At 43.3% G+C, this 22,137-nt stretch overlaps 1 protein-coding gene across 1 annotated transcript in view; it reads left to right on the top strand.

Annotated features, from left to right (window-relative positions):
- Positions 1-22,137, top strand: part of LOC130131975 (trimethylguanosine synthase-like) — a 104,065-nt gene that overhangs the window by 50,976 nt on the left and 30,952 nt on the right. The window contains exons 7-9 of the mRNA XM_056301702.1: positions 5,794-5,917; positions 19,991-20,077; positions 20,615-20,801. Coding sequence (XP_056157677.1) covers positions 5,794-5,917; positions 19,991-20,077; positions 20,615-20,801 — 398 coding nt within the window. The remainder of the gene's footprint in view (positions 1-5,793; positions 5,918-19,990; positions 20,078-20,614; positions 20,802-22,137) is intronic.

The following is a 22,137-nucleotide window of genomic DNA, read 5'->3' on the forward strand; positions in this document are numbered from 1 at the left end:
ACTTCACGACACAATCTTTTGGATGGATAGCATGGCTATGCTAAAGTAATTGAACAGTGAAAGCACACGATTCAAGACTTTTGTTGCTAATATAATCTCAACAATCCTGGAGCGCCCTCAGACTTCACAGTGGAGCTATGGCAATACCACTCTGAATCCTGCTGATCATGTCTCAAGAGGACATACTGTCATAGCATTTTTGAAATATGAAAGCTGGCTTTCAGGACCAGGTTCCTTGCTCTGCGCACAAGACCAGTGGCTCGGGAATCCAGATCCTGGGATGCTGGACATCGATGACCTGGAGGTCAAAGGAGTAGCTCAAGCGCATGTCATTCAGGTGCACGAGCCTAAAGATGCAACGGACCAGTTGATGATCCACTACTCATCTTGAACAAAGCTAAAACGTGCTGTTGCTTGGTATCTGAAATTTAAAGATTTGCTTATGGAACTGAAAGCAAAGAGAAAGGAACCAAACACATTAAACTGTGAAAGCAGAATGAATCCGTTCAATAAAGTTTTCAAAGGAGCACACCTAACCTGTGAAGGTTTGACCAAATCAGAAACAGAAATTGTGAAGTACTATCAAAAATAAAGATTCAAAGAAGACTTAGCGATGCTAAAGGAACATCAAAGCGTGAAGAAAAGTAGCTTACTCTATAAGTTGAATCCAGTACTTCAAGATGGAGTCATAGAGTTCGAGGAAGGTTGAGCCGAGTGGCTATGCCAGATGATTCCAAGCAGCACGCCATCTTGCCAAAAGATTTGCACATCACAAAGCTTGTTCTGAGACACATTCATGACATTATAGCTCATGCTGGAAGGAATCACATGTGGGCTCAACTGCATCAAAGATTCTGGATCCCAGGAGTGAGCAAAGCCATCAGAAAGTTCTTGTCAAAGTGCATCACCGGTAGAAAACTACACGGAACTGCTGGCAAGCAACTCATAGTGGATCTACCAAAATGCAGGGTCCTGCCTGATGAGCCTCCATTCACAAGAGTTGGCGTCGACTACTTCGGCCCATTCTCGGTGAAAAGAAGGAGAGGGCAAGTAAAGAGATACTGTATCATCTTTACGTGTCTCGCTATACAAGCCGTACATCTAGAAGTCACATCTTCACTTGACACTGATGCATGCCTCAACGCAATTAGAAGATTCATTGCCAGAAGAGGACAAGTCAAAGAGATGTACTCAGATAATGGAACCAGCGTCTGGTCGGCTGACAGTGAGTTAAAGAAATCGATCAAAGAATGGAACACCAGCAAAATCGTAAAAACTTTCAACAGAAGGGTGTCCAGTGGCACTTCAATCCTCCAGCAGGTTCTCACCACAGCGGAAGCTTGGAGCAGCTGATTCGCTCAGTGAGAAAAATTCTGAACATCACAGTGAAGGAACGACTTTTGGATGAAGAAGGTCTCCATACCTGCTGTGTGAAGCTGAGGCTGTTATAAACAGCAGGCCCATTACAAAGGCATCTTCAGACCTCAGTGATTTAGAGGCCTTAATGCCCAACCACTTGGTGTTACTCAAGGTCAAGCCCAAACACCAAGAGTATTCAACAAGGATGTCCAGTATGATAATCGCAGATGGAGGCAAGTCCAGTACCTCGCGGACGTCTTCTTGAAACGCTGGTGCAAAGAATACCTCCCACAGCTCCAAGATCATCAACTGTGGTCCATGCCTGGAAGAACTTCCATGTCGGTGATGTAGTGCTGATTGTGGATGACACGAGAATGAGACTTTTCCTGACAAGGCCTTGTTCGTCAAGTGAAAGTTCAGACCAAGACCAATGAACTTTGTCACCCAGTAACGAAGCTTTGTCTTCTTCAAGAATCTGAGGATAATTGATGCGCGGTTCTGAAGCCAAGTCCTCATTTGGGACGTGGTGAAGAAAGAGAAGGAGATTTCTTAAGATAGTTGAACTATAACTAAGTAACTTAGCATGTACTCCTTTAATTTAAGTAAAACATTTTTTGAACAATTGTTTCAAGGACATTGATAACAATTAGGGGCTGGTAATGTAGGAACCTAAATGCAGTTTATTGATAAAATATAAAATGTAAATATTTGACTTATTAGCATGCAATGATTTACAGTTCATATTTACAGTAATGCAATAAGTTAATTGTTTTATTCCTTGCACTTAAAAGGTGTGTGAGTAATTGTTGCTTCTTAGTAACTGCATGCACCTTTAATTGTCTTTTGATACTCTTATGAGGAGAGTTGGAGAAGAATTGGGGGTGGAGTCAGGCAAGGAGAGCGTGGAGCCACACAGTTTTTTGACCTCTCAGGCTCCTCTTCTTATTAACTTTTTTTTTTTTTTGCTAATCGGCAACCGTTCTGTACCAAATATATCTTGTGTCAAAGTAAACTATTAAACTTTACAGAGTGGTCCTGTGGATACTTTTTTTGTATTTTTGTTTCTGATTTGGATACAGACAAGGGGAGTCGCTAGAGCGTCAGGCTAAGGCTTCATTCTTGGAAAACCTACTGCACCGTTGCCTCACAGCATGAAGGTCTCTGGTTCGAACCCCAGGACGTCCCAGGTCCTTTCTGTGTGGAATGTGCATTTTCTCTGCTTGTCTGCGAGGGTTTCCTCCGGGTGCTCTGGCTTCCTCCCACCATCAAAAAGACATGCATGTCAGGGTTTGTACTTTTGCCTGTTCCCATGACAAAGCCAATAGGAAAAAGAACTGGAGTTGGTCCCAGGTGCTGCAGCTGCCCACTGCTCCTATACAATAGGATGGGCTAAATGCAGAAGACAGATTTCATTGTAACCTGACCAATGACAAAATAAAGTGGCTTTCTTTCATGGAGAGAAGCAGTGAGGGTACTAGAGGAGAGAGTGGAAGTGGGCTTAGTGGACACATAAAGCTGTGTGTCATCAACATAGCAGTGGTAATGGATACCATAGTTCTGGAAGATAATGCCAAGAGGGAAGGAGGTTAATAATAAACAGGAGTGGCCCTAAAACTCAACCCTATGGGAACTCCATGAGGAACTATCAAACCCCCCCCTTTTTCTCCCCAGTTGTACTTGGCCAATTACCCCACACTTCAGAGCCGTCCCGGTCGCTACTCCACCCCCTCTGGCAATCTTGGGAGGGCTGCTGACTAACACATGCCTCCTCCAATACATGTGGATTCGCCAGCCGCTTTTCACCTGACAGTGAGGAGTTTCACCAGGGGGACATAGCAATGGGAGGATCACGCTGTTACCCCCAGTTCCCCCTCCCCCCTGAACAGTTTCCCCGACAGACCAGAGGAGGCGCTAGTGCAGCGACCAGGACACATACCCACTTGCGGCTTCCCACCCACAGACACAGCCAGTTGTGTTTGTAGGGACGCCCGACCAAGCCAGAGGTAACACTGGGATTCAAACCGGCCTTCCCCTTGTTGCTAGACAACGGAATAGACTGTCACACCACCCCCGACGCCCATTGGTAGACAACGGAATACACTGCCGCGCCACCCCCAACACCCACTATCAACTTTTCTGTCTGGTAATTCTGAATTTGTGCACAGTGCTTCCTGTCTGTAAGGTGGGAAGCAAACCACTGATGTGCAGTGCCCCCACCTCCAATGCTAGCCAGATAATCCATGCGGAGCTGATGGGATATAGTATCAAAGAATGTGGTGAGGTCAATGAGGATGAGGATAGAGAGTAGACCGAAGTCAGCTGCATGAATCAGGTCATTAGTGATCTTAACTAGGGCTGTTACTGTGCTATGTTTGGGGCAAAAGGCGGATTGGAATTGTTATTGTTATCAAGGTAGATCTGGAGTTGAGATGCAACGACCCTTTCACGGATTTTGGAGATGAATGGTAAATTGGAAATAGACCAGTAGTTGTTTTTGGTCAGTAGAATCTAAATTAATGTTTTTTCAGAAGTGGTCTGATTGTGGCAACTTTAAGTGAAAGAGGAACTGTGCCAGTGGACAGAGAGGAGTTGATGATGGAGGTTATCAGGGAGATGATAGTGGGCAGGTATATTTTAACTAAGGCTGTGGGGATTGGATCCAGGTGACATGGAGGTGCTAGACTTACTAATAATTTCAGAAATTGGATTTTCAGTTGGAAGACTGGAGTCACATAGGACAATGGATGGAGACAGTTTCATGGTGCTTGCTGATGGTAAGTCAGTCTGCATGATGTTAATAGAGGCTAGGTGCTCATGAATGGTAGGCTAGGTGCTCATGAATGATACTAATTTTTGAGTGGAAAAACTTTTTTAAAAAAACACAAGAGCATTGTTCATTAGAAAGGTTACTGTTAATATTGGTTTCAGGTGAATTTAGTAACATTTTAATGATGGAGAAGAGAATTCCAGTATTCCCTTCAACTGTATTGATGATATTTGTATAATAGGATGTTTTAGCTGTTGAAAGAGCATTTTTGTAATGGAGTATATGATCTGAATACATTTGTTTGTTAACAGCAAGTCCAGTCTTGATGCAAAGCCCCTCAAGCCACCGACTTATAGCCTTGAACTGACATAATTCAGGTGTGTACCAGGGAGCAGTATGGGCAAATGAAACAACCCATATTTTCAGGGGGGCTAAAGTATCAAGTGCAGAAGATAAAATGTTATTGTAGTAGTCCATAACATCAGGGAGTGAGAAAGTGGGAGCAGGAATAGGGTTTGAGGTAATTAAACTGCTGAGCTCATCTGGATGAACATATCTAATGTCGCGGTATGCAATGGTACAACGCCTCCTTGATTTACTGAGCAGTAGGTTGGTCTTGAATAACACAGCGTTATGAGTAGTTAAGCAGAGGTGACGTTATATGGTGGGATGCCGGAACTGAACCAAGTCAAGGATATGACCCTTGGTACCCTTGGTATGGGTTGTAAAGTTGACGTGTTAGATCAAAGCAATCTAATATTGCTTTAAAATGTTTAGTGAACATATTTTCAGTGTTATTTTTCAGTGTTATCAAAATGAACATTTAAATCCCCGATTAGGATTACATTCAGAGACTGCACTAAGGGTGGTTAAAATTGTTGAGAGTTCAGTGATAAAAATATTTGATGCCTTAGGTCGTCTGTACAGAGCAGCCATAATGATGGGTGTAGGTCCATTGAGCTTAACAGCCAGCAGTTCAAAGGAAGATTGATCAGGTAGAGTTGCGTTAGTTTTATACTATCGTGATTTTTAAAAAAAAAATATATAATTTATTAATCTCCATGGGGGACTTATGCTCTGTATTTAACCCATCCTAGCTGTGTACTGTGTAGCTAGGAGCAGTGGGCAGCCGCTGTGCAATGCCTGGGCACCAAATCCAGTTCGTCTTGCCATACCTCAGCCAGGGGCACAGACAGGACATGTCTTTTTGATGGTGGGGGAAACCGGAGTACCTGGAGAAAACTATATTGTGAGCTCTACAGGCGGAGCTGAGCCAGGGATGCAGACTGAGGATTCTGCTAAAATGCCTCGCTCCACGGGCAAGTGTCGGAATAAGACCTGAAATAAAAACAGACGTTCCAAAAGTATTTTAAAAGCTTAAAAGGTCATTAAAATCCTTTTTGGTTAACTCAGATTGCTGACGAGCTGTATCGTTTGTCACCACATGAACGATCACTCAATTGGTGGAGGACGGGAGCGAACACCGCAGCCCTGGGAGCTTATCCATGATATCAGAGACTGTGGCTCCAGGAAAGATACTCATCTGTTGTAACATTATTCAAACTGCTAGTTGATTACTGTAAAAGGATCTGATTTCTGTATTTTATGAGTATGTGAATCAAGTTGTAATTTTCAATGTGCTGCTTGAAATCTCTCTCATGATGTAGATTCTCAGCAGACCAGTGGTTGCCCTTGCAGTGAGGATGGTTCTGTTGTTAAAAGAATTTCTAGTCATGAAGACGATGATGAAGGGGAAACCCCAGGAGAAAGACAAGCTAAAGTGAAAAGAAGGTGAGTGTTTAGTGTTAACTCATAATTAGAGAATCATAAAATAACCAAAACTAAAATAAAGCCCCTTTTTCTGATAATGTTGAAGTAGTTGATAGCTTTGATTCACACATTACCTCAAGAACATAAATAAAGCCGTTTTAAGAAGCTTTTTAAGGGTATTTGCCCTGTGTTAAGATGGGGGACACGCCCATGCAGGACAACTTGTAATTAAAGCTTTATAAAATCGTAACGGTTTGACCTAAGGAGACCATTTTGGGGGGGGGGGGGGGGGACTTAAAGCTGACTCACACGAGGAGCACTTGCAGCATTTGCATTTACTTGCATCCTAAGCACTAACACGAACAGTGCAAAATTTTAGAGGAAATCTTTACCATATATTTTAAAAAGAAGTGAACGGTCAATATAAAAGCATGTCTTTATGCAAGCTCAATAATCCAGGTAAGGAAATCACAGACGGTTGAATCAGCTCATCTGAACACCACGTTTATTGAGAGAAATGTTTCATCACTAGTCCAAGTGACCTCTTCACTCTCGAGTGACTGGGCCCTGTGCAAAGACAGTCTCTGTGGCCCCTCCTTCCCATCTCTCAAAAGTCTTTTGAAAATCACGAGGTTAATTGTACATGAGAAAGAATGTAGGCTTACTCTACTAGTAAAACCCAGCTAAACAAGACTTTTTTAAACATTCAAATGTTTTAATTGCAGGAACAATATTGTAGCGACTGGGGTAGGCAGTCACTCTGACTGTTAGCCGTTCTGCGCTAGGGGAGCGCAAGGGCTCATGATTCTTTAATGTGCAAGTTAGGATTGTTGTTGCTGTTGTTGCTCGCTGGCTGCAGCTAGTTGCTGTGTTGCTGTCTCTTGCTGCAGCTAGTCGCTGTGTTACTGTCGCTGGCCGCAGCTAGTCACTGTGTCGCTGTCACTTGCTGCAGGTAGCTTGTGGGCATTGCTAATGTAACTGAGGGTTTGTAGATGTCGCCTATACGGTATGAAACTATAAAATAACAAATATGGAGGCTCCACTTTCACACGAGGACCACTTTATTTTGATTCTTCCCCAACCGTCCACGCCACAGCAACAACACTGCGTACAGCACTTCCGCTCTCTCTTCAGCCTTCAAAATAAGAGCTCAAGGCATATACTGTGGCGACAGCTTATAACAGGAACTTAAAATCACTAACAGGCAAGTCCAGAAAAATAGGTTACATACCTCCCCTCCTACAAAAAGAAACATCCTTGTTTCAAAACAGTAACACTATAAGTGCAAAAACACAGGCTTGTCCAAAACATTATCAACCTGTCCTCCTAAATATACATATATATAGCAGAAAACACACCCTGACACCAAAAAAAGTGCATATCAATCTGCGAACCCCAGAAGTAACTCAACACCATAAACAAAATCTTAACAATAACATTATGCATGTTATTCCTCACCCCACTGCACAGTCTCAATAAAGTATGCCACACTATTCCCCATGTACACCAGAAAATTCTGATACACCATAGCATCCAGACATACTATATACATATGAAAAAAAATGCACCATCACAGTAAAAAACATGTCAAATGACCTCGACAAACATTCCACAGAAATTCCAACAGTCATATTTACTTGTCTGCGCTGGGGTTTTTTTTTTTTTTTTTCAAACAGCTAACCAAACGTGACAAAGTCCTTGAAACGAACTGGTTTTCTCACAGTCCTCCCAGAACGAGAAACAGTCTGTAGTGGCTCATCGGTGCCTGTAATCTGGACAGTCCCTGTGTCACCAGAGACCAGCGGCTCCTCATCGGTGCACGATGCTTAGGCACCGGGGCCTTGCGGGTTTGACATGGGATGCACTGCTCACACCACCGTTGAATATCTTTGAACATGAAAGGCCAGTAGCAAGGTTTCCTTGCATGTTCCCACAATCGTTCCGCTGAGAAATGTGCCGATGCAGAGCCCCCATGCAGATGCTGCAGCACATCAGGGATAACCGAGGAGGGCATGACAACCTGACACAGAGCATCTCTGGTGAGGGGAGAGTTCACCGCCCTGCAGAGTAGTCCATTAACAACAGAGAGGCGGGGATATTCAGTCCATAATTTTCTAAGCCACCGGGAGCTACCTCTCATCCGCCCCTTAGGTGGCCGAGAACCACTCCTCTCCATCCAGTCCAATACCTGCCTAATATCTGGGTCAGCCCGTTGTAGCTCCCTCATTTCCGTTCCATCATGTGAAAGTTTATGCATGAAAGACAAATCCTGCATCTCACTGCTCCTCTCCACACGCTGTTCCCCTGCGTTGAAGTCAGAGGTCTGGGGGTTCCCCGTGTCTGTTTGGGTAACACTTGGCCCTTCCTCCGAGCCTATGACATTCACTTGTGCTGGCTGCCGCATGGTGACATTTACCACCCTGGACTTGGGGTCCTGAGGACGCTGTGAGAGTGCATCAGCATTAGTATGCCGTTGCCTGTCCTGTGTTTCCTCATTAGAGGGGCTCCTAGCAGGTCTGGGACCCCGCCAACTTGGGGAGTTGGCTCGGTTGTTGTAGGGGGTCCAGTAGTCCTGTTTCTCCCTGGGGCCTCCTTCTGCTCGCCGCTCGCGCCAGACACAGTCAGGTGAATGCCCTCTCTGTTCACCACATGGGCGAGACTGACAGCCCTGCTCACCACAAGTACACTGACACTGACCTCCACGTACTGGGTGAGGGGCTTTCTTTTCATCTCTCCAGCGGCTGGATCGCAGTCGGTTGTTTTCCTCTGCCATTTGTTTCATTTCCATCCTCATTTCCCTCATATCCGCAGTAAGTCTGTCCATAGCTCTGTACAAACCACCCCCATCAGATATGGAGTGCACCATAGCCGCTGCACTGCTTTCAGTGGGAGGCTGGCGTACGTGAGCGTTGACATAGTCCATCATTAGGGCCTCTCGGGCCATCTCACACCAGTCGGCGATGGTCAGGGCCTCATCCAAATCAGTAGCTCCCTGCTCGTCACATTTAGCTCTCAGCACCGGGTCAAGTCCAGCCAGAAATCTGCGAAATGTCTCCTCTTTCTGAGCTATATCACTATAGCCTGGGAATGCCTCTTGAACTAGCTTGCTTATTTCTGCTGCATAGACTTCCAGACTCTCTCCGGGAGCATGGAGGCGGGCAGAGAGGTTTGCTCTGAAACATTCAAGAAAATGTCTTTGTCCGAAAGCCTCCAGCAATTTCTCCTTTACCTTAGCGCAATCCGCCTGGACGGCAGCTGGCAAGCTATCCCATAGCAGAAAAGCAGCCTTTGTCAGGCACGTTGGTAAAATCCTCACCAGTTCATAGTCCAAGTCATCGCCAGTGCCTCCAACCAGCGCCTTCACCGCCACTTCGTAGTCTGGCCCAGCAGGGGAAACTTTGTTTTTCCTCCCCGGAAAATGGCGGCAGGAGTTCAAAGCTCACGTTGCTGGCGAATGGCTTTTCTCCACGTCGCTCTCTGTAGTTATAGTCCAGCGGATCCTCGTATTGCCACATGTTGCTCCTCAATTATCTCAGAAGACAGCAGCAAGACGAGTGAAGTCTTGGTGCACACACCGCGCCGGGTTTCCGACACGACGAAGCTCCTCCGTTGCTAGCTGAGGCTAACTGAGAAGCTAACTGACTCTCCCAACCTTTCTTTTCGGTCATTTAAACGTCTTGCTTTTGCGGGACGTTGGCACAAGCATCCCACCACTGCCACCAATGTAGCCGAGGGTTTGTAGATGTCGCTTATGCGGTATGAAACTATAAAATAACAAATACGGAGGTTCCAGTTTCACACGAGGACCACTTTATTTTGATTCTTCCCCAAATGTCCACGCCACAGCAACAACACTGCGTACAGCACTTCCGCTCTCTCTTCGGCCTTCAAAACAAGAGCTCAAGGCATCTACTGTGGCGACAGCTTATAACAGGAACTTAAAATCACTAACAGGCAAGTCCAGAAAAATAGGTTACACTAGCATAGTTTTGAGGAAGTGGGCTACAAATCTATTGGCAAGAGATGCATAATTTTTCTAAAAAAAAAAACGTATATACTAATAAATATTATAAATGTAACCGGTCATTTTCTTGCCCGGTGCGGGATTCGATACGGGTTGTACTGCACCAGAAGGTGACATCACTAACCGCTCGGCTAAAGGGTCAGACCCGTTAGCTAGGGGCTAACGTGTCTTATTTGTAGTTTACAGTCGTCACCCTCTTCCGGAAGCACGCCCTCGCACTTTGTTATTCCCGCGCTCCGAAGAGACTTTTGAGGATCTGCACACTTCCGGATCCCACCGCTGCCACCAGTGTAACCGGTTATTTTCTTGCCCAGTGCGGGATTCGATACGGGGTGTACTGCACCACGAGGCGACATCACTAACCGCTCGGCTAAAAGGTCAGACCCGTTAGCTAGAGACTAACGTGTCTTATTAGTAGTTTACATAAATATTTTATATTTATATGTTATATTTACATCATCTTTGCTTATTCATCGTGGAATTTTATGTTTGTATTTTTTTAAAGGCAGGCCTAGTAATATATCACCCAATATATGCATGAACCCACAAATCAGGTGCATTCCCGCTGAAAAATATGTGTTTTCCTATAAATAGTGTGATCTTGCTTCAAACACTACCATTTCACCATGGACCGCAAAGTAGCAATCGCTGCTATCTTTGCACGGAGACAACACCGACGGAGGAGATTTTTATATGAACGGTTTAATTTTGGCTGATTCACTTATATAAAATAAAAAAAACAATAATGTAATACCTGCCAATAACGTAATACCTGCCAAAAACCTAATAATTTTGGCCATTTTAAATGTAATAATGTGGCGGACACTAGGGGCTATGCCTCTCACCCAGCAGGGCTGTGAGCTGGGGGCGTGGTTTACGTTCCCGGGCTCTCTGGTGCAGGGTTGTTCCTGTTTCAGTTTGGTTTTGGAGCTGAGGAATAAAGTTCAAACTCGCCTTCGTCTCCTGTGTTTTTCCTCATCCTGCATAAAGCCAATAACGTAATAACTTGCCAATAATGTCATAAGGTTTTTGAACCAATAACATAATAACATTTTGCCAATAATGTAATACGTTATTATGTTATTGGCTGGTTATTACGTTATTGGCCTAGCATAAAAAAAATCCTTTGAAAATTTAATAAGTGCAGCCGATAATGTAATAATACATAAATAGGACTGCATTTTTTGGAAATAAAAGATTTTTTTTTTTTTGCAGTTTTTGTGCAGTTTGCTCATCAAAAATAGGTATAGTGGATGGCATAGTCATCATATTCATTCATCAAGGATACATACTATGCAGCATTCTCTCTCCTTAATTATGGTTGTAAGAGCCAATTTGAGAATTATTTGTTGTACAAAATCTTTATGTAGAATATTGTTTATTTGCTTAGATATGTAAATTCATAATTTCATGTCAGTGTCTCTGTTGGATGTTGCATTGTCAAATGAATTTACCACATTTTTTTCTTGGAAAACATTTAATTAAAACGTTTTTCAAACATTTCTCAAGGAAATTGTTAAAACAATTCAGTCCTCACTTAAAACTGTATTTAAATAACTGGACTGGCACTATAATGGTACTCAACTCCAATATACAACATAGAACATGAACACTCATTTACAAATGTCAAAAAAAAACTGAAGAGAGTTGAACTAAGGGGAAAACATCAACATAAAATTGGCATTACTTCTTCCTGTAAATGTCCTTAACTTTGTACTGCCCAAAAGCTACATTACTGAGAAGAATCCAGGCTTTCATCCATCGGCTGTCCTTGCCAAATAACTGTTTTATGCGTAAGCTTAGACCACTGTTGCGTCCAGCAGCCTTGTAGAGCTTCATAATACTAATGGAACAGTCATCTTCTTTGTCCAGTTCTAGGCTCTCTGCAAGTGCTTCTCTTATATATAGGTCGGGATGGAATGGTGCAGACAGTTCACGGAATAAGAGTGAGACTTGATTGGATGTCTCAAGCATTGACATATCTTGCTTGAGAGAAAATTCAATAATTCTTGATAAGATCTCTGAAGGTAGGTATTGAACTCCAGGCTCATTGCCAGCATCCTCAACCATGTCAAGCAAAGGGTTAGCTATAGACTGAACATCAGCATTAGGTAGAAACCCAGGTTCAGGCTGAGACAGAAAGCCAGGTTCATCATCAGGCGGGGCAGGTTTGACAACAGGCATAGAAGCAGGTTCGGCATCAGACAGAGCACCAAGTTCCGTGTCAGACAGAGGGGCAGGTTGGGACACTCTATGCATCTCTGCCTCCTGAATGGCCTGAATGTAAGTGGGAATAGGTCCATCTGAACTTACATAATGTTCCCCGTCCCTCAGCGAGAACCAAAAGAGGCAGGCTTTCACAGTAATCACCAGATGGTGATTTTACAGAGGTGGCATCCAAACCAAGAGTCGACACAATAAGGAACTGAACATTAAAGATCTGGGATGCTCTCTGAAGAGTTAGGTGGTCACCGTATGTGCCATGTTGTGCCATCCTCTCTAAATATTCCCCCCATGTCTCCTCAACATACTCCAAAAGGGATGTCCCAATCACTCCATATGGATTAAATGTTAGGTTGGCTTCTTTACGCAATGTTTCTGCAGAACAGAAATTCCAATTGTGGCCAATGATCAGAAATAACAGCAAATTGGCAGTTGCCATCAGGGATCGGGTCAAAGCGAATGTTCAGGTTTGATGATTCAAACTCCTCCAATCTGTCCTGATGTGAGTAAGGTATTCACAGGTCCATTTGTTGAACTGATTTAGGCTGAGACTTTGAGTGCTGCCTTTCTTCTAGTCTTGACACACTGGTCACATCAGAAACTGAGAACTACTTTTGTGTTGGAGTGGGGCTATTTGGCATTTGAAACTCAACCTTGTATTTGTGCAACTTAAGGTTTCTTGCCACAACAACACCTGGTATCACAAATTGTTTCTGTGAGACTGTGATGGCCACTCTTGACCCTGACCAACACATTAACATGTAGCCTATACATAGAGACTTTAAAATTCCCATATTGAGTCTGTTGGCGTATGCAGTGTTGTGTTGCTTTTTGTGCCCTTTTCCTGATCCTATTTCGTTCATCCTCAAAACAAAAGCCTCTGCTTTTGGGTGGGCAGTGTTTTGTTGCCTAGTGGACAGTGTTCTTCAAGATCTTCTCGGGAAGAAGTTAAGCGATTGGATAATGCGTGACTTTGTCTTCCAGAATAAATCCGAAAAGGAGACATCCAACTCAAAACTTCCTTTGGGTCTTCATTCATTATCTTTGCATAAATTGGCAAATGCTTAACCCAGTTCAGTCCTCCTTCTTGATATTGGACTAAGTTCATACATTATTTTTTTCCTTAGGACATGGTGGCTTCTCTCCACTTTACCCTGGCTCTGGGGATGGTATGGAGAGCTCTGAATTATTTTTACTTGTAAGGACTCTATAAGTCTTTTTACAGCACCTTTGAACTCTTTCCCTTGGTCATGCTGTATGACTTTTGGTGGACCATGCTCATTGTAACTGTCTTCAAGGTGTCTAGTAATCTCCGCACTGTGTTTACCTTTCAGTGGTCTTGCCATACATATCTACTAAACACATCTATTACAGTCAGGATGTACCTATATGTGGCTTGGCCATACTTGACCCTCCATTTACCTATGTCAACAAGGTCTACCTGGTGTCGATCTTGAACTGCTTTGGCCGTGATAGATTTTGGTATGGGTTTGTTCCAGAATGTTGCCTTGTGAAGCTGGTAACATCTTAATCTGTCCACGGTGTCTTTCACACTTGCTCGGCTGATTCCCAAGTACGGTTTCCTAAGGTATATGTTTAATTTTCTTACACCAGAGCCTTTTGTTTCAAGAGCCTTATTTACAACTGCAGAGATAGTTGACTTTCTGGGTACCATTTTTCGATCGAATGTAATTGACTGACCATCCTCACTGAGGGCGTAATGCTGCCTATTCCACCACAGTTGAATAAGTGCAGAGCGCTGGGTCCTGGATCTCTCTGCAACAGGAACATTAAATTTCCCCTTCAGTGCCTTGAGTATGACATCGTAGGTCTCATCAGACATCTGTCTGTGTCCATGTCCTCTGCATTCCAAAATGATGCAGGAGAGAATAAAGATTGTTTGTAAAATACCTGCAATGGTATTAAAGACAAAGTTATTCCCTTTTTCAACTCTAAACAAGGGATAATATGACCTGCAAACCTACAAAAGAGAGTTTTAAATAAAGTATACAATACACAGGCCCATTGCACTGTTAAAGTTGATATTTCATAGTAAAGCATGCTGATGAACTCAATAGGTTAGTACACATTGTTCACTAAGCTTTTATTTTGTCATTAGGGACCTACGTTTAATTTTTATATCAGGTATAGCTAACACCATTTAATTCCTTATCCTACACTGCCACCTCGAATAATACTGAAAAAATCATAACCTACATTGATATAAACCTCAGCTCATTCAGCTGTCTTATTATAGCAGATATTTATATAATAATATAATTATATATAATATAACTAGAAGAACCCCGCTACAATGTAGCGGTTTGGTTATCCACCTGTCTAAATCTCCCTCCTCTTCATCCTGTCAGCTAACGCCTTCCCCCTGCCCCTAACCCCCCCCCCCCCACTCCAACTCCCTCCCTCCAAATGCTCAGATTCATCTGAAATGCCGAGAAAAGTGGTTTACCCCCCCACACTCAAACTCCCTCCCCCCAAATACTCAGAATCATCCGAAATGCCGAGAAAAGTGTTTTTAGACATTTTTAGAAAATTCATATTTTGCATAATTATGCATATTTTGCATAATTATGCATAATTGTTATAATTATTTTAATGTTCTGCTATTTTTCTGGTCCTCTCTGGAACAATACCTACCACCTCCAAAAAAAATGAGGATCATAAGTGCATTTTTGCAAAAATGCATTTATTTTGCATAATGCCAAAACATTTCTAAGTCCCAGAAAAAAAAAATGTTATCGGTGAAATAATCAAAGATGCTCAGAATCATCTGAAATGCCGAGAAAAGTGGTTTTTAGCCATTTTTAGAAAATGCATATTTTGCATATTTATGCATAATTATGCATAATTTTAATTAATGTTCTGCTATTTTTTATAGGTGCCCCTGATCATCCCCAATAACCTCCAAAAAGAATCAAGGCCCCAAGTGCTTTAGTTTGGCCGTTTATAGACTCTCACACAGACACACACCACACACCAGACACACATTGTGAAAATACAGGAGTAGATTATATATACTACTATTTCATCCAGCTGCCCCCGTTAGGGGTCGCCATAGCAGATCATCCGTTTCCATCTCTTCCTGTCCTCTGCGTCTTCCTCTGTCACACTAGCCAAATGCATGTCCTCCCTCACCACATCCATAAACCTTCTCTTTGGCCTTCCTCTTTTCCTCTCCCCTGGCAGCTCCATATTCAGCATCCTTCTCCCAATATACCCAGCATCTCTCCTCCACACATGTCCAAACCATCTCAATCTTGCCTCTCTTGCTTTGTCTCCAAACCGTCCAACCTGAGCGGTCCCTCTAATATAATCATTCCTAATCCTGTCCTTCTTCATCACTCCCAATGAAAATCTTATCATCTTCAACTCTGCCACCTCCAACTCCACTCTTTTCGTCAGTGCCACTGTCTCCAAACCATATAACATAGCTGGTCTCACAACCATCCTGTAAACCTTCCCTTTAACTCTTGCTGGTACCTTCTGTCGCAAATCACTCCTGACACTCTTCTCCACCCACTCCACCCTGCCTGCACTCTCTTCTTCACCTATCTACTGCACTCCCCGTTACTTTGGACAGTTGACCCCAAGTATTTAAACTCATATGCTTTCGTCGCCTCCACTCCTTGCATCCAGACCATTCCACTGTCTTCCCTCTCATTCACACATAGGTATTCTGTCTTGCTCCTACTGACTTTCATTCCTCTTCTCTCCAGTGCATACCTCCACCTGTCCAGGCTCTCTTCAACCTGCACCCTACTCTCGCTACAGATCACAATGTCATCCGCGAACATCATCATCCATGGAGACTCCTGCCTGATCTTGTACGTCAACCTGTCCATCACCATTGCAAACAAGGAAGGGCTCAGAGCCGATCCTTGATGTAATCCCACCTCCACCTTGAACCCATCTGTCATTCCAACCGCACACTTCACCATTGTCACACTTCCCTCATACATATCCTGCACCACTCCTACATACTTCTCTGCAACTCCTGACTTCCTCATACAATACCACACCTCCTCTCTCGGCACCCTGTCGTATGCTTTCTCTAAATCTACAAAGACACAATGCAACTCTTTCTGACCTTCTCTATACTTCTCAATCAACATTCTCAAAGCAAACATCGCATCTGTGGTGCTCTTTCGTGGCATGAAACCATACTGCTGCTCGCTAATCATCACCTCTCCTCTTAACCTAGCTTCTATCACTCTTTCTCAAATCTTTATGCTGTGGCTGATCAACTTTATACCTCTGTAGTTGCTACAGTTCTGCACATCGCCCTTGTTCTTGAAAATCGGTACCAGTATGCTTCTTCTCCTCTCCTCAGGCATCCTCTCACTTTCCAAGATTGTGTTAAACAATCTAGTTAAAAACCCCACTGCCATCTCTCCTAAACATCTCCATGCCTCCACAGGTATGTCATCAGGACCAACTGCCTTTCCACTCTTCATCCTTTTCATAGCTGCCCTCACTTCCTTCTTGCTAATCCACTGAACTTCCTGATTCACTATCCCTACATCATCCAACCTTCTCTCTCTCATTTCCTTCATTCATCAGCCCCTCAAAGTACTTCTTCCACCTTCTCAGCACACTCTCCTTGCTTGTCAGCACATTTCCATCTCTATCCTTGATCACCCTAACTTGCTGCACATCCTTCGCAGCTTGGTCCCTCTCTCTAGCCAATCGGTACAAGTCCTTTTCTCCTTCCTTAGTGTCTAACCTGTCATACAACTCACCATATGCCATTTCCTTTGCCTTTGCCAACTCTCTCTTCATTATACGCTGCATCTCCTTGTACTCCTGTCTACTTTCTTCATCTCTCTGACTATCCCACTTTTTCTTTACCAACCTGTTCCTTTCTATACTTTGCTGTACTTCCTCATTCCACCACCAAGTCTCCTTGTCTTCCTTCCTCTGTCCTGATGACACACCAAGCACCTTCCTAGCTGTCTCCCTCACTATTTCTGCAGTGGTTGCCCAGCCATCTGGCAACTCTTCACTACCACCCAGTGCCTGTCTTAACTCCTGCCTGAACTCCATACAACAGTCTTCCTTCTTCAACCTCCACCATTTGATCTTCGGCTGTGTCTTCACTCGCTTCCTCTTCTTGGTCTCCAAAGTCATCCTACAGACCACCATCCGATGCTGCCTAGCTACGTTCTCCCCTGTCACCACATTGCAGTGTCCAATCCCTTTCAGATCGCACCTCCTACATAAGATATAGTCCACCTGTGTGCACTTTCCTTCACTCTTGTACGTCACCCTGTGTTCCTCCCTCTTCTTGACATATGTATTCAACACAGCCATTTCCATCCTTTTCGCAAAATCGACCACCATCTGTCCTTCCTCATTTCTCTCCTTGACTCCATACCTTCCCATCACCTCCTCATCACCCCTGTTCCCTTCACCAACATGCAGCAATCGGTAATGCTGGTGTTAGCCAAAGCGGTCCGCACCTGAGCAGGCAGTTGTCGCAGAAATAGTTGTACAAAGAGGAAATCAGGTGTGTGCGCCGGTCCCAGCAGATTCAGCATTTTGTCCATGAGCTCGGGTGGCTTGCTGTCACCCAAGCCTTGAAGAGAAGAGACGGTGGGCCCTCTCGGCGTCGGAAAGTTCAAACATCTTCAAGAGGTGATCTTTGAGCCCCTTGTATTTGTCTGCCGCCGGAGGATTTGTAAGGAGACTCACCACTCTAGTTGCAGTCTAACATCCGAGCGCCGATACCACGTAGTAGTATTTAGTAGCATCATCCGTTATTTTGCGGATAGCAAACTGCGCTTCCGCCTGGGCGAACCATGTCGTTGCCGATGACTCCCAGAACTCTGGCAATTTGAGAGAAACCGCGCTGATTTCGTCAACCATGTTCGTTCGAAAGATTGTCTCTGATAACTACCAAGAGACAAACGTCAGGGTCACCAGTGTAGAGGAGCTCAAGCAGGAGTCGTGACAACTTTCTCTTTCGGCTACACAACGTGCACCATTTATTCCTTCCACCATTACAACACCAAAAACCCGCGCAGCAGAAGTGTGTCACTGTAAACCCGAACCGAGGAAACAGCAGCTGTAAACCAACATTCCTACTAGCTCAATAAGGGGAATTATGTACCCCCATAACCACTACAAAATGATACATATATTATTACATTATCGGCTGCTGTTATTACATTCTAAGGATTTTTTTAAAGCTAGGCCAATAACGTACTAACTTATTACATTATTGGCAAAATGTTATTACGTTATTGGCTTATTACATTATTGGCACGTTATTACATTATTGGCTTTATTACATCTAAAATGGCCAAAATTATTATGTTATTGGCAGGTATTACGTTTTGGCAGGTATTACGTTATTGGTTGCTACAGCCAGCATCATTGAAAACTGCTTAAATTTGCCCTTAACTTGATTAAATCTCACCACTCATCTCAACAATCCCGGAGATCTGCCTACATGCATCTTTTTTTTAAAAAATTTTATTAATGTCCCTGTAAATGGACAGGGATGCATGTCAGCGAAAGAAAGAATATAAGAGGAACACATCTGCCCTGATTGGCCATCGCTTGTCGCTGTCACTGCTCATTTGCATAAAGTTGAACTTGGCTTAGCTTTTTTAGTCGCCAAGTCGCAGTGATCGCGTCGCCAGGTGACACGGACAAGACGCACCATGTCGGTCAGTGTATCCCGGCAGTCACCTCACAGCATATACATAGCACACAGCATCCAGTCAGTGTAAGCAGATTGAATATTTTATTGCAGAATGTGGACTAAACCATTTGCGTTTTAACAAGGTGGGCACAGGGACTTTGAGGAGTTGAGGCAGGCCCTCAGTATTTGCATGGATGGAAAATTCTGTTTCTCAACCTATTCATCCTGTTTATATTAGTTAATACGTATATGAGTGATTACTTAGAAATTTAAAACTGTAGCCCAAAGCAACTTTTTGAAGGCTTTTGAAAGCTTTGAGGCTTTTATAAAAAAATGTCTTTAAAAGGTGCAAAAACAAGTTAAAATCCTAAATAAATGTCTTTATGCATGCTCAATAATCTAGGTAAGAAAATCAAGAAAGTTGAATCAGTTCATCTGGACACAACGTTTATTGAGAGAAACGTTTCATCACTCATCTAAGTGACCTCTTCAGTCTCAACTGACTGCAGGTACCCCACCCTCATAAACAATACAGTGGCATAACGACCGAAACCAACGATCAGTTTCATATGCAGATTTCATGACCATTAACTAGAGTTTCAATGGCCATGTGTACTATTCACATCCTCTTGGCCAGCTCCAGAGGATGACACAACACAGGAGGGCTAATACGTCAGGCCAGGACTCCACAGTCTACACCATCTACAGGCTAGTGGCCACTCTTTCAAGGATGAAGATGTGCACATCCTTGATAGGGAGGAACGCTGGTTTGAACAGGGAGTCAAAGAGGTCATCTATGTGAAGAGGGAATGATCATCCCTGAACCGGGGGGGGGGGCTAAGAGTACAGCTGTCACCATCTTACAATGCTGTGATTGCAACTATTCCCCAATCCTCTGTGAATAGTATACATGACCATTGTAACTCTAGTTAACGGTCACACCCATATTTGCATATGAAACTGGTCGTTGGTTTCGGTCATTATGCCACTGTATTGTTTATAAGGGTGGGATACCTGCAGTCAGTTTAGACTGAAGAGGTCACTTAGATGATGATGAAACATATATGTCAATAAACGTTGTGTCCAGATGAACTGATTTGAATCCTATATATTTTTATGCTATATTTTTTCCCCTATACTATGGCTAAAGGAAATTAGTCATTCTCGTGTTTTTTTTCTCCAGCCATGAGCTAGATGTGGAGGAGAATCCTTGTTTGTTGACAAAGAAGGCTTGGGATAAACTGGGACTCAAACGGAACCAGAACCCTATGTAAGTACTATAGATTAGTGTTGTTTCTCTATTTACTCTATGCTACTTGCAGGATACTCTCAGTGACACATGGTGAGACACATTATTAGATAAGTAATGTAGTTAACTCACATTTATTCATATAGCCCTTAATCGCAGTTACAGTTTCTGAAAAAAAATCCTCCATCCACATCAGCTGTTGTCCATCAATAAGGTTTCCAGTGGAACTAACAATGTGAAGGAACTTGCTCCCTGCTGTTTCAAGATCAGGTCTTCTCCTGGGCTGTTTGTTTGAGACAGCTTCTGAGCCAACAGTAAATGGAAACAAGCACACAAAATGGCAACACTGTCCTGGAAGCAGGGCCAGTAAATGCCTAGCCTGCTGTGGCCTTCTTTCCTTCTTGTGTTCATTGTGTTTTGGTTGTTTCTTGTTGTCATGGATATGCTTGTGCTCTCCAGTTGATATACTGTCCACTACATATTTTTTATGCACAATGACCTGGCTGGCTGACCTTTTAAAAGTGATATTGTGCATTATGTGTTTGTATGCTTGACCAGGTTTGACAGTGTACTAAGGTTTAAACCAAGTTCCAGCAAAATGCGTCATCCACAGACCCAAGCAAAGAGAGTGGGGCGTGACAAGCAGCAGTTTGTGGCAGAATGTGCAACCAACAATACCAGCAAACGCATGGTCACTGAGCAGGATGGAAACTCACAGGCACAGATTAGCACCACCCTCCAGAAGGTACTTTCTCTTAACATCTGAAGTCTATGGCCTAAAACCAAACTCAGCTGTGAAGTGTGATTTAAATGTTATGACTTAGTTTAAAATGCACAATTCTCAAAGTACTATCAAAGTGCTGAACTGTCACACAATACTATCCAGTGAAATTTCAGAATGTCAGTCGTTTCAAAAAAGGAAAGAAAGGGATGGATGGATGAACATATCTAAATCTGAAGGATTTGATCTACCTTAAATCCATAAGTGCTCAAGCAACCCCAAAGGGCACAGTTCAAGATGACCGCTGTTGAATTTGTCCTATTGTTGCATGAGTAGATTTATTATTATTGTTATTATTATTATTGTTGTTGTTGTTATTGTCATTATTGTTATTATTCATATTATATTATTATTATCATTATTGTTATTGTATGAGTAGACTTCAGTTGAAACGTACTGATACAGTTTAACCTTATATGGATTATGACACATTTTTAACTCTGCCCATGAAGCAGTGCTAAATCTATTTTTTTATATTTATGTCTAACCATTCAGAACATGAGTTCAGCCTTCCAGTGCAACATAATCAGTTATCCAACATTTAGTTTAAGTGGAGAAATATTGCACAATAAGCATTCCAGCTGCTATGCTGATACTCAGCAAAGCAGCTCTGGGACGCTTTAGAACATGTGTTCCTCCACTTTACAGGTGTGCTGAATTAACTGTTAGTTACATAACATTAAAACTTCATTCACAGCTGTCGTTAACAAGATGGCATAGTAGGCTACAGCTGTTCTTTTTTTTATTACGTTTTTATTGAGTTTCTATTGAGGTCCTGGGTTCGAATCCCGTGTTTGTCCAACCTTGGGGGTCATCCCAAGTCGTCTGTGTGTGCAGTTTGCATGTTCTCCCCATGTCTGTGGTGGGGTTTCTCCGGGTGCTCCGGTTTCTCCCACCATCAAAAGAAACATGCATGTTAGGGTTAATACTCCTCCCTGTGCCCCTGACCGTGATATGGCAAGAGGAACTGGAGTTGGTCCCTGGGCGCTGCACGGTGGCTGCCCACTGCTCCTAGCTACACAGCTAGGATGGATGAAATGCAGAGCATAATTTCCCCACAGGGACTAATATAGTATCTCAAAATAAAATAAAATTCAAAAAAGAAAGGGGTAGAGTTTACATTTGGAAGTATTTATACTATACAAGCTTCACTTCACAAGCCCTGTGATGGCCTGGCAGCCTGTCCAGGGTGTCTCCCCATCTGCCACCCAATGACTGCTGGGATAGGCTCCAGCATTGCCACGACCCTGAGAGCAGGATAAGTAGTTTGCATAATGGATGGATGGATGGATACACTATA

The sequence above is a fragment of the Lampris incognitus genome, unplaced genomic scaffold, assembly GCF_029633865.1.
Source record: "Lampris incognitus isolate fLamInc1 unplaced genomic scaffold, fLamInc1.hap2 H_2, whole genome shotgun sequence".
NCBI lineage: Eukaryota > Metazoa > Chordata > Actinopteri > Lampriformes > Lampridae > Lampris > Lampris incognitus.